General features: G+C 35.1%; 1 protein-coding gene across 3 annotated transcripts in view; it reads left to right on the forward strand.

Moving 5' to 3' along the window:
* The window catches only part of LOC144958147 (cubilin-like), a 232,482-nt gene that overhangs the window by 198,810 nt on the left and 20,260 nt on the right, over positions 1–13,412 (forward strand). For all 3 annotated transcript variants that reach the window (XM_078889900.1, XM_078889901.1, XM_078889902.1), the window contains 4 exons: positions 2,626–2,752; positions 7,275–7,498; positions 11,259–11,378; positions 12,882–12,961. In XM_078889900.1, coding sequence (XP_078746026.1) covers positions 2,626–2,752; positions 7,275–7,498; positions 11,259–11,378; positions 12,882–12,961 — 551 coding nt within the window. The remainder of the gene's footprint in view (positions 1–2,625; positions 2,753–7,274; positions 7,499–11,258; positions 11,379–12,881; positions 12,962–13,412) is intronic.

Below are 13,412 nucleotides of genomic sequence, written 5' to 3' on the forward strand. Positions count from 1 at the left end.
AAAACAAAACAAATATGTGTAATTGTGTTTGTAGGGGAGTGTAAATGTATGTTTGTGTGTGTGTGTGTGTGTGTGTGTTTGTGATTCTGTATCTCAAAATAGTCAATGTTTGAATGACAAGTAATATTGTAAAGCTCGCTGAGCACTTATGTGGCACATAAGTGACTTATTATTATCTTTATCATTATTATTATAACCAATATAGTTTCTTAACCCATAAAGGATTTTTAATTAAACTTGTCAAGTATTAACTAAAGGTTTTGTTCTTGCAACTTATAAAATTTTGGATACCATTGTTCTGATTAATGAAGCTAATGAATAAATTATTTATTTAGTGTTGTTATTATTATTATTATTATTATTATTATTATTATTATTATTATTATTATTATTATTATTATTTATTATTATTATTATTATTATGATTCATTTAAGTTTATTGTCTTCATTGCAAATTAGAAGAGAGAGGTGGGGACTGGGGGTTACTCAAACAGTTACTTATTTTAAATGCAATATAGTATTATCTCTGACATAATTGTCCCTCTGATTGTCATAATTAATCGCGGTTGGCCAGTTCTAAACACTACATAAAACAATTCTAAAAATTGCTTTTATTCATCTCAAGTCTTATATTTATATTTTTTGGGGCTTTTTTTTGTTGTTGTTGTTTTTTGTTTGGATTTGTTTTGTTTTATTGGGTTTTATTTTGGTATATATTTTTTGCTTTAAAAAAAAACTAAGATAATCAAGGCCTCAACCATGAATCAAGTGAGGGGGCTCAGTTTCTTTCTCAAGAAAAAAAGATAAAAAACAAAAAAGTAGCTTATGAAAAAGTAAATAAAAGAATTAAAAAAAACAAAACAGAAGCACGATTCTAAGTGTGTCCGATATTGGCTAAATTGGCCATGCGAATAAAGTTAGCGACGCCAACCTATTGTGTCAACAAATCAAAGTGTCACAAGCCATTTCGCGTGAACAAGCCACACTATTCGTTGTCGCCACTGTCATGCTCACGAGGGATGCCATCCAGTTTACGGGCCGGAAAACGGCCATCTGAGATGCTGTCCTTATTAGGATACTGTTTCAAGCAAAAATTTTAATCGTCTCTAATTTATTAAATATTTGAGATATGATCATTTTGAGAACTTTGTAAGCTTTTCTATGTTTCAGAGTTTTGATTAAGCCATTGCCGCCCGGGCATAATCTGAAAAAATGTCTCTCACAGACCATGCGAGGGGAGATAACTCTTCCAAATGTCATAGTACACTTCATTAAAAATTAATTGCAAGAATGTGAGGCATGCTAGAAACAAAATAAAAGCTGTTTTGGAAAGAAGAATGAATGGCCTTTAATTTGATGTATTGTTTTGGACTATTGATTCATATTTTGATTTGAAAAAAAATGTTAAGTTGAAAAATATGTAATAATATTAAAACACATGAAACCCATTGTCAATGTCATCAAAATGCGCATCCAACTCAATCTCAATGTCTGATTCAGTGTCTGAATAAGTACTATCATCATCACTATCCATTAAAAAACGTTGATAATGCCCGAGAATTGAGGAATTCAAACGCCATTTCAGCAAAAAAAAAAAAAAAGGATTTATATTTATTTATATAAAAATATGTAGGACTAACAGAAAATAATTTCAAAACAAGATACAACCCCCACACCTCAACATTTAGAAAGACTAACAAAAAAGCATCCACAAAACTCAGCGAACATATTTGGAAATTAAAAGATAACAAAATAGACCACAACATTTCATGGAAAATTTTATCTAAAGCAACAGGATACACACCAACATCAAAACAATGTAGCTTATACCTGGAAGAAAAATATACTATAATCAAACAACCTCATGAAGCCACACTCAACATGAAAAGTGAGATCTACGGAAAGTGTCCCCATCGGCGCAAATTCCTCTTAATTAACTTCAAACCGGAACCACTTCAAGAAACAACAACAGTCAACAAAACAACTCAGTCCTGAAGATGGCAAATTGAGCCTGAAACATTGATGTAGACTGCCCAAACATTGTGGTAAATATTTTAAATAATAATTCGCTCCATTACTACATGTCGAGCACTTTTCGTACCATATTTGTATCAAACACGATTCAATATATATATATATATATATATTATATATATATATATATATATATATATATATATATATATATATATATATATATATATATATATATATATATATATATATATATTATATTTTTTATTTTTTTATGTTCTTGTTGCTGTTTTTGGATTTTTAAAATGCATGCATATGTATTTTTTTACAGACAATTAACAATATATTTAATTCAATTGATATAAAATACCTATTTTGATGACGACACAATACCAGAAGTCCTGGGTTCCTGAGTAAAGCGGTTTTAGCACATTTTGTGGATATTGCGCTAAATAAAAAAGCTCAAGTTCCTCTTGCTCACTTTCCAATGCTGTTCTAGAGTTGATGCCTGTGTTATCTCTTCTTTTTTGTCAAGGTAGACCTCAAGGACAAACTTCCCCTTGAAATAATTAATAGGAATTTTATTTTTTATTTTTTTTTGAAATATAGAAAATTAGTCATTTAATGTCTTTTGATCCTTTTTTTTTCCAGTGTGTGGCGGTGTGTACACAGCCCCATCAGCTAGAATCTCTTCAGGGTTGGGTAACAATAACTACGCTCACAATATGAATTGTAGCTGGAACATTACAGTTAATGAGAATAATATTATTTCATTCAAGTAAGTCTTACTTAATAGCTGACAAATAAACAACCCAAGATCTTTTTACAATAAATTGAATTTTTATTTATTTTGTGGTATTAGATATGCAAAAACCCTATCCATGACATCATGTACTTGGGTAAGTAATGGTACACACATTTTATACCACTTAATTGATTCGCTAATGAGTACCCATCTGTGAGCAGTGAAGGATATTTTAAGCACATTAGTAAACAAAAGGGCCAGGCTCACACCAGGTACTCCTAAGCACAATCCTTCTTAGCCCTGTATTGTACTGCATAGCATATCCTGTTTTGTGAAGGAGCATTGATGACAAAATGTTTGTCAAAATCCATAAGTCCTTTTAAATATACTGTCAGAAATGCTGGAGACTTCACTCATGGAGTAGACCATGATATTTATGAAAACAATTCAGCATTTTCTGACATTTAATCTCTATTCTTCTTCTTCCTTTTCCTCCTCTTCCTTCTCCTCTTTCTCCTCTTCTTCTTCTTCTTCTTCTTCTTCTTCTTCTTCTTCTTCTTCTTCTTCTTCTTCTTCTTCTTCTTTTTCTTCTTTTTCTTCTTCTTCTTCCTTTTCCTCCTCCTCCTCCTCCTCTACTTCTTCTTCTTCGTCTGTAACCTCAATATTTTGAAGATTCCACAGACTTTTGCATTGTTCATTCACTTCCACTGCCTCAACGTTTACGGTATGAAAGAATACAAGTGAGCACCTACTCTTTTGTGGGGTGCCATAAGTTTTGATAGATTCCTCTTATTCTGTTAAATATCACAGAAGTGTAATTTCACGTGGTCATTTAGGCCTTTACAAGATATTGTCACTTAATCACCCTTTCCCCTCTGTTGTAGAGGTTCAGTGTCTAGAATCAGTTTTATAGTAATTTCTTTGTAGTTTTGATTAATAAATATAACTTTCGTGCTTTGTATTCGTTTATTTTTTTCTATTTCTAATCTGTGGTGAGGGTCCTAAATTGATCTGCTATATTATTCTAATGGAGGTTTAACGAAGGCCTTGTTATCTTTCATTTTATTTTTCCTTCTTACTGTTGTATAAGTTTCTCCTAAAGGAGGGGTAAAAATTGAACCCCATTGCTTAATCCTGGTCCAGCTAGCAGTGATTATTGGCTGTCATCATCTTTTATACAAGACAATTTTTTTATTGGGATAAATTAGTTAGATCTAGCAGAGAGTACTTTACGATAGACTTGAGTTCTTTACGAAGATTGCTGTCAGTTTGTTAAATACTACGTAATCTGGGATAAACTCACTCACTCACTCAATCCTCTCCAGGCCTGCTGGCACTTGAGGCAGTGTAAAGGATCTCCATCTGATCCTGTCAGCAGTTATTCTTTGGACTATCTCAGGGGACAGACATTTCTGCTTTAGGTCCCTCTCTACGGTACGTCCCCAAGTCTCCTTGGGGTAGCCTCTCTTCCTCTTTCCTTGGGGTGTCCATCGCAGAGCCTTCCTTATCAGTGTTTCATCAGGTTTGCAACAGACATGCCCCAACCATTGCCATCTTCTCCTTTTAATGAGACTCTCCAGAGACTCCACTCCACTTCAGCTCTCGCTCTCAGGGATGTACCCAAGCTCTATAGGTCTTGGTGGCTCAGCGGTATGGTGACTTGTCTTGTCACAAAAGTCAAGCAATGCTATGTGGTTGGATGGGTGACTGTGTTGGGAAATTCTGGTCCTGATGTTTGGTGTGCACTTTAAGGGTGTGATTGAGTGCCTGGTTATAGGCAGTGATGGTTATTGTAAGAGTGTTAGTACAAAAAGGACTCCTTACACTCGAGTGGTACTGTATGAAAAGGTAATATGGGTCCATATGGCCTTCTGACTGACTGGCTTAAGGCCTTTCGCTTTCTAATCCTAATCATCCGATCGGGGCGCCTCGGCTGCCTCTAATCATCTGTGTCATTTCCTTCCACAGTTCACGGTCTTTTGCTGTGGATGCTAAGTTCATAAGGTCTTCCTTTGATTTTAATTCTTTGTTATTTTGAAGGCGTTTGAGGACAGTATAAATTGACGTGGGTGGTCTACCTTGATATTTCTTGTGTCCAGATGGGGTGAAAAACGTTTTCATGGCTTTATTAGCTGGTATATTTTCATCTCTTCTGAGTATATGCCTAAGAAGCCGCCATCTTGCCTCCAGGATTTGAATGGATAAGGGTCTTTCATTACATTTTTCATACAGTATTTTATTGCTTATTTTTGTGGGGTATCATATATTCAGGACTCTTCTCAGTTGTTTTCTATGGAATCTGTCTAATCTTTGCTCTTCGGCTCCAGTCAGTGCCCATGTTCCGCAGTTGTATATAAGCACAGATTTTACAAGGATTGTGTATAATTTGATTTTAGTATTTAATTTTATTTTATCTTTTCTAATCCATATGTGTAGTAATTTATTCAATGCAGCCGTCTATAAACTTTTTCTTCTCTCTACATCTTCCTTATCTCCTATTAATGATCCTACTTTTTTCCCGGCTCTCCATCCATCTTTCTTCCTTGACAATAATTTTACATCTGTTTTGTCACTATTTACGTACAGTCGGTGTTTGTAAGGCTCTTTGGATGTCATTTACATTGACTTGTTTCAGACCAATAAAGTCGATGTCGTCTGCATATGCAATTTCCATTGGGAGTTCGTTTTCAAAACGTGATTGGGCCGAAGGTACAGATTTACGCACATCTTTTAAAGCATTTTCTAGGTAAATTATAAATAAAACAGGGCTTAGGCTGTCTCCTTGTGGTGTACCGATGTTGCCAAGGAATGATGTATTATCTGAGGCACCAATTATTTTGGTGGTTATCCAGGTTTCACTTATAAGGAATCTGATTAATCTAACTTCATCTTCCATAACTATTCCTTTCAAAATTTTTAACAAGGATTGGCGATTGATAGTATCAAAGGCGCAGACATATCTATTGCAGTTATAACTATTTCTACTTTTTCTGACAGGGTTTTGGCAGCAAGCCATTTGTGGGTCCAAACTACATCTGCAGTACTTCTCTCCGTCCTGAATCCACTTTGACTATGTGACAAATAATTTTCAACAATCGATCTAATTCTATTCAGTGTGATCAGGGAGAGCGATTTTCTAATTGTATTAAAAAGAGTAATTGGTCTCAAATTCTTTGGAGGGCCTTTGGTTTTCCTGGCTTTTGAATTGATATCAGCTCCCCTTTATTAATATCCAGGTTCTGGTTATGTTCAAACGTCTGATTGAAAATGTCCGCTATGTCTTCATCTAATAATGGTGGTCCATATTTTAGAAGTTCAGCACATACTCCGTCTTCTCCCGGTGCTCTGATGTTATTTAGACTTTTAAAAGCATTTCTCACTTCTCTTGGTGTAATAGGTTTAAATAGTGGTCGGGGATCTCCTCAAATGAGCTGACGTGTGGTGTTTTGTTGTCTTGAAATTTTGTTTTATAGTATTCAAAAAGAACATTTGAAATGTCATTGGGGTTAATAATTAATTTTCCCCGAGTCGTTCTCCATCTTTGGGTTTTCAAAGGGTCTTTGGTTTATGAGTCTCACAGCTTTATACATTGCTTGATCGTTGTTGCCTTTATTAATAGTACCAACTTTTTTGTCCAACTCTTCATTTCTAAGATCAATTACTCTATGTCTTATGCGGTGTAATATCTTATTTAGTTCATTTTTAGTTTCTGTCGTTCTCCTTCCTTTTTTGAGTTTTGTATTCTTATTCGCAAATCTTTTTGTTGGTTAGATAATTGAGCTATGATGGCGTCATACGTACGGCCTTGTCGTTTGGTTGTAGTTGTCCTGGCGCTTTGAATTGCAGTATTTATTATTGCACTTCGTACACGTGACCATGCTTTGTTTGGTGTGTTGTTGTTGTTTGTTAAATTGTCTAGTTCAGGATTGAGTTGTCGCTGGTATTGTTTACGACATCGTGAGTTGATGAGAATATTTGTAATATTTATTTTTGGTTCATGAATTGTTGTGCTATGTTTTCTTGGTTGTTTGTGCCATTCAATAACAGTTTGTTTTAACTAGTCTATGATCTGTTGTTATCAATGTGCCAGACTATGATCTCGCATTTGTTATGAATTTTTTGTGTCTTTGTCTGCACAGTATAAAATCAATTTGGTTGTAAATGTTAATAACTGCTCCTGTTTCTTTATTTTTCCTCTGTCCTACCACGTCGTTTGGTGTCTAGAAGCATGATTAAATGCGCTGTTTGTGACAAATAAATGTTTGTCTTCGCAAAAATCCACCAGTCTTTCTCCGTTATAATTTCGTATACCCTTCGAATAAGACCCAAGGCAATTCTTCCCTTCTTTAGCATTGAAATCTCCAGCTATTATTAGCAGTGTTTTATTTCCTAGATTAGTAATATGACCTTCTAGGGGAATAAATTAAACGTGAAATGCATTGAGCCTGGTAAATCCTTAGAAATGTGCTACATAAATGTTCATGTTTATTTTATTGATCTAAATTGCTCTGCAGCACTATTGACCATTATTTGATACACCGCTGCCATTTTACAGGTTTAACATATTCCACCTAGAGCAGCACTACAGATGTGGCTATGATTATGTAGCTTTTTACAATGGACCAGATGAGAATTCACCGCTGATTGGACGCTACTGTGGCAATAAAGATCAAGTTCCATTACTGATACAAACCACTGGAAATAGGATGTTCATTAGATTCATCACCGATAGTTCCGTTGCTCATGGGGGTTTTAGGGGTGCCTACTGGACTACCTATGGTACGTGGTTAGCATAATATTGAATCAGGGATGGAACATCAGTTCAGAAAAATGAGTGGAGCAGGCACTTATATTGATAATAAGAAGAAAGGAAGTGAGTAGAAAAGTGCCAGAAGACAATAGAGAATAAAAGCTTTGCAGCTATGGGGATTCAAACCCACGACCATACTGTTATGACAGCTCCTCAAGGCCGTGAGAGGGATGCTTTGCAGTCAGTGCCATCCACCACTCCTGGAACTTGCCTTGTTTTTTTTTTGTTTTTTTACTTACTTTTTTGGGGTTTTTTTTGGGTTTTTTTTTTTTGGGGGGGGGGGGGGGGGGGGGGGGGGGGGGGAGAGAGAACATATTCAAAATCTTATTATTGTCCATAGTCTGGTAGGCTTTTGATAAGACAGTACAGTCAACTTCTGACCTTTAGATCCCTGATTCAAGTCCTGCTGAGGACGATGAAAAATTGAGTTCATGGATAAGGCTCTAGACACATTTTCTCTCATTATACTCTGGTTTAAATTAAGTACCCGGCTGGTAAGAACATGTAATCTCTGACAAAAAATAAATGTAATAGCGCCTTACATGTGTCATGTCTCGTTCTAAATGTTAAGTGTTGCTGGTGGCTCAGTACTTTAGAGCTACTTTTTATTTACCCTTAATCGTGGACATAGCACTTTAAACTTGTTTTAATTCTATTTTATAACTAACTCATTCTTTGACGTTAATAATTGTAGCAAAAGTATTTACTACTTTAGTTTTAGATTTTAGGGGTTTTATGGCGCTTGTGATTCCATCAGATGATCATTTCAGTGTCATCTCAGCATCAGTAAAAAGGAAGATGATAGAGGAAAAGTTGTATATATCTGAAGTAAAAGCACCAAAGAAAAAGCAAAACAAAGGGGACTGGTTCAAATAGGGAACATAAGATTACACGAGCAATCTGTCAATGCGCCTAATTCGACATTACCTAAAACTTCCACCCAGGCACATGCACAAGCAATGGCTCCCTTTATGAAAGATACTCTCAATTCAAATGTTTACAAAGTATTATATATAGTTTACATTTTTCAAAACGGATTACTATAATAGTATATAACTAAGAGATGATTTAAAGGAAAAAAGATATCATCTCGATCCTCCCAAAAAAGGCACCATACATTTGACTGCCTCCCTTCCATCTAAGGATTTCTGCTAGTGGAACAGGGAGAAAAAGATCAATCTGAGAGCAACATGGGAAAGTAAAACAGATATGGGGGATAGAAGACAGAGCAAGTGACCTCTCTGCCCACTATGGGAAGTCACAAGACCCCACCCAGTATTATTCCTTTTCCTCTCTAGAATTGAGAAACTTTATGCATTTGACCGTCACATTAGTCAAGGCATACATATAATAATAATAGTAAATGTCATTTATATAGTTTACCTAATTTTATCAGGCTCTAGGCGCTTTATCTATATTCTTAAAATAAAGAAATACAATGATAAAGAAAAACATAGCAATTTCAATTACTTACATAGCAATAAACATTATATTTTACTCACGTGATAGGAAAGACTTCATTTACAAAATAGAAATCATGAAACAAAAAGGTGAATTTTCAATTAAATTTGAAAGCCGATAATAAGTGAGATCTTCCAATATTCTGGAGGAAAGCGTTCCAAATATGGGGTGTCGAAAATTCATATGATTCTTCTCCAATTTTGCAGGGTGTTTTAGGTTTAGATAAGATATTTCTATCGCTATTAGATCTTAGAACTAGCTTCACAAGCAAAAGGAAGCAGTACAGTATTGATCACGAGTTGGATGCAGTCGAGATTTTGTCTGACTGCCCTGTCCACCTAGCAATGTTTGGGTAGCTGGGTTTGTTAGATCTGGTGGCAAGTCCTACGGAATAGACCAGCGTCCAATCATTGCTATCGCCCATTTCCTGCTAAGAAATCTGGGACGAACTCATGAGTCTGAAGGATTACACAAAAAAGATAATGTATCAATATTGAAGCACTAGTTGTATTTCATTTGGATGCTGAATATTAGAATTGCACACTTGTGCAAAAGGCATTGACTCAGAAAGCTTGCCTCTGTCATACATATGTATTCAGATACATATCAAGCACTTGAAGCACAGTGCAAACTATAATGATATCCTAATGTACTTAAACAAATGTTTGATACATTTTGGCACATAAATCATATTTTATTTTCTGCTTCAGTCAGGTATTATGTTAGGATGAACCAGCTCCTGAAAACTGAATTTTAATTCTAATTTATTATAAAATTTTAGTTAAATAATGAACAAGATGATATCGAATGGTTTTGACTTTTAATTTCAATTGGAGAATGCATCCATGAGTGGCAAAACAGAGGAATATATATGAAACAATTAGGATGGTTACTCAAAGTATGGCACAAAGGATAAAATGGCCTTATAGAGATACCAGTAGGTATCAAATGAAGTCAAATAAATTACAAACTGGGCAGTTTGATTATTTATTATTATGATTCCTCCATTTTATGTTCACTGTCATTTTTACTCATTTGTCCCAATACACTCCACGCATGGAACAACCCACCAAGCTGATAGCTCCTGAGCAATATTGAAACTTTTATAGATGCACTCCAGGGTGTTCAGGATTTTTCCTCTTTATCTCTTTGATATGCACATCTACGGTAATATACTGACTGATATAGTTGATTTGTTTGAAGAGGAAAAAGAATTGGATGTTCAACCCTGGTTCATCCATGTTGAGGCTATTGGTCACACATTTTATCCTCACAGACTAAATGTAATTTTTTAGAATTGTTCTTCAGTGTCATAAGGCATATGGAATTGGAGTTAAACCTTTTTATTTATTTATTTTTTATTTTTATTTTTTTTTTTTGTGGGGGGGGGGGGGGGGGGGCGGCGCGCTGTAACAATACGATCAACGACAGGCAATCACATGTCAACTTGGATAGGATGCTATTGTATCAAGTATTTTCTGCCATATATAATAGACACCGCTACCCAATCACTGTTGGGTGGACAAGGGTATGGGATAAACACAAACCTTGCCTGCACCCACGATCAATACTGATCCTCTTGCTTGTGAGGTGAGTGCTCTAACACTGAGCTGTTAGGATCTCTGTCTTTCAAAAGCCAATTTTTAAAAAAGAAAGAAAGAATAAATGTAGGAGGGAAAAACATTTCTCGTTGAATAATTGTAATGAGAATTACCACAAGAGGGTGTTTTAAATATATCTGAAAAGGTGTGAAAAAATAAAATCATCCCAATTATTGGGCGGAAAAATTCAGCCTGCCTCAAGCAGAGATGCCAACTATTATGAAAATTACAGATTTTCAATGTAAAGCTGGGGTCAATATAAAATCTTTGAAAATTCCGTATTTTTGTCAAACAACCAATGCCTTTGTATTAATTTGAGGTTAAATGTATTTATAGTGTAGTAATATTTGTGATTCGTGATCGTTTGTTGTCATGAAATGGAGATTGTTCTGGATTATACTTTTTTGGAGGGGGGGGGGGGGGAGAGAGAGAATTACACACTTTTCTTCTTGAATTTGATATTTCTGATTCTTGAAGTTGGCATCCCTGCTCAAGGCAGGCTGGTTTGTTGGGATGATCTTTTTTATGTATTTTTTTCCTGCTTTGTCTGGCACTGTTTCATACACACCTTGAGATATTTATCATTTCAGTGTCTGATCCCCAATCTGTCCATTTGGTGATATTTTATCCATGGGTATAAAGTGATGTCACATGTATCTCTCCTTAGGACCAAACCATGGTTGTGGAGGTTTGATAAGGGCTTCCTCAGGTTCACTCTTATCCTTTGACGCAGACGCTGATGGGCAGTATGAGAATTATTTAGATTGTTCCTGGACCATTGAGACTGGTATGTGTTTTTTTTTTCTTTTCTTTTATTAAATAATTTTTAAAGATAGATTTAATTCTACTGTGATTCCTATCTAAAGCCTAGTCACTGGGAAATGAGAAAAGAAACTAAGGTGAGTGATACAACACGTAATGCTAGACGAACATTAATTTATGATACTGTGCTATTTATTGTGTATCACTTTGCATCAAACACTCACTTATTGATGTCTCGTCTATGATTATGAGTCTGTACTATTTAAAATGGCACCCATGTATTGTTTCTCATTATCTGATGTCTTGGCTTAAATTGAGCTAAAGAGAAACAATTAACTAACCTCAGGAAGTTTTCGTTTTATTGTGAGATGAATTAGAAACAACTTCATGTGCAAGGGAGGGGCATGGGGGAAGATGAAAGAAACGATGGGTTGTCTGATGAGGTAGTACATAGTGCAGATAAAAACTTACTTACTTATCCGAACCAGCGACCACCTGAGCTCTAGCCCTTCGGTCTTGTGCCATGACGTAGAAGTTAGACGTCTTTTGTAGTTGTTCCAGGTGACTATAAAGTGTGTTACTGATGCTTGGATTTGGTGGGAGGAATGCGCATTTCAGGTCTTCAAGAGGTTGACATTCAAGCAAGTGGTGCAGATAAAAAAGAAATAGTTGGTAAGAGTAGTGCGGAGAGTGCAGCTATTTTAATCCCTTAACTGTGACACTGATATCAAATAATAATGTCCCTTTATATTATTTTCAATGCAGCTTAAACAGTTTCCACCATGAAAGCAATCAGAGGATTGAGACTCGGGCTTCAATTAAACTATAATTTCATTTCTGTTACTTGTCTTTTGAGATTGAATTTCGCCTTTGAATTTCGCCTTTGGAAGATTAAATTGTTGGTGTTTTTCAAATCATTTTTATAATTATTTTTTTTCAAACATGGCTTTGTTTCTTTTTTTTTTCTGACTAGCAAGTGATTTGCTAATTGGTTTGCTGCACTAACCCACATGCACACACAAAACAAGACAGCAAGCTCTTTTTTGTGCCATGACAGTGACAGTAAAACAAGTTGAAAACTCGGAAGACCCTCACAAAAAAAAGCTGTTGCTCGCAATACCCTTGTAAACCAATTCCCAACACACTCTAGTTATAGGTATTATATTTTGGGTATTTTAAAAATGCCAACTAAACATTAATAATTGCTTGTCAGCTTTTTGGTATTATCCCAAGATACTTTCCACCAGTTCCGATTTATTTATTATTCACTCATGTGAGGGTAAGGGGGGGGGGGGGATCACTAAAAAAAACAAACTTTACCCAAATTAAAAACAAGTCTATAACTTCTTTACATTAAACGGGAATCATCACCTGAGATTTTGCAAGTGTTCATGCTAATTGAACTGCAATGTGTTTGTCAGCAACCCAAAATATATTACAACTACACAACAGGAATGTGAAGTCTTTGAACCATGGACGCCTCCAATAGGTCATCATGTGATTGAATTTTAATATACTTTATCCATAGGTGTCAACACTGTCATTACAATGACCTTCACTGGCTTTGACCTAGAGGATGCTAACAATTGTATTTATGACAGTCTTTCCGTAAGTTATGCATTTCCAAAAATTGATAAATACATAAATAGATAAATAAACAGCGAATTTTGCCAAAGAACACTTTAATACTGAACTATATCTACCTACAGCTCAAAGCAATTTTATACATTGTACTTATATATGTATGAATAGAAGATATTCGTTACCCATCACCTCAAATCTGTATTCACTCAGGCATGTTCAGATGTTGAAAATTGAATTTATAGCTAAATTTTAGACTCAGTTTGTTTGTTTTTGTAAGAAAATTAATAGTATTGACTTTTGGCTATCTGGATTGGCCTACTGTGAAAATAACAGAAAATATGTTTCTTTGACAAACAGACAAACTGTTAAGAACTGTCTTTTTAAAACATGTTTCTTTTGAAATAGTGAGCCACTGCATCAATCTGGTGTTATGTTGGAATTAACTACATTGAAAGAAATTGAGTTTAAGGTCAAA

The sequence above is a fragment of the Berghia stephanieae genome, chromosome 12 (assembly GCF_034508935.2).
Source record: "Berghia stephanieae isolate SIO BIC M18660-M18661 chromosome 12, UCSD_Bste_1.3, whole genome shotgun sequence".
Lineage (NCBI taxonomy): Eukaryota > Metazoa > Mollusca > Gastropoda > Nudibranchia > Aeolidiidae > Berghia > Berghia stephanieae.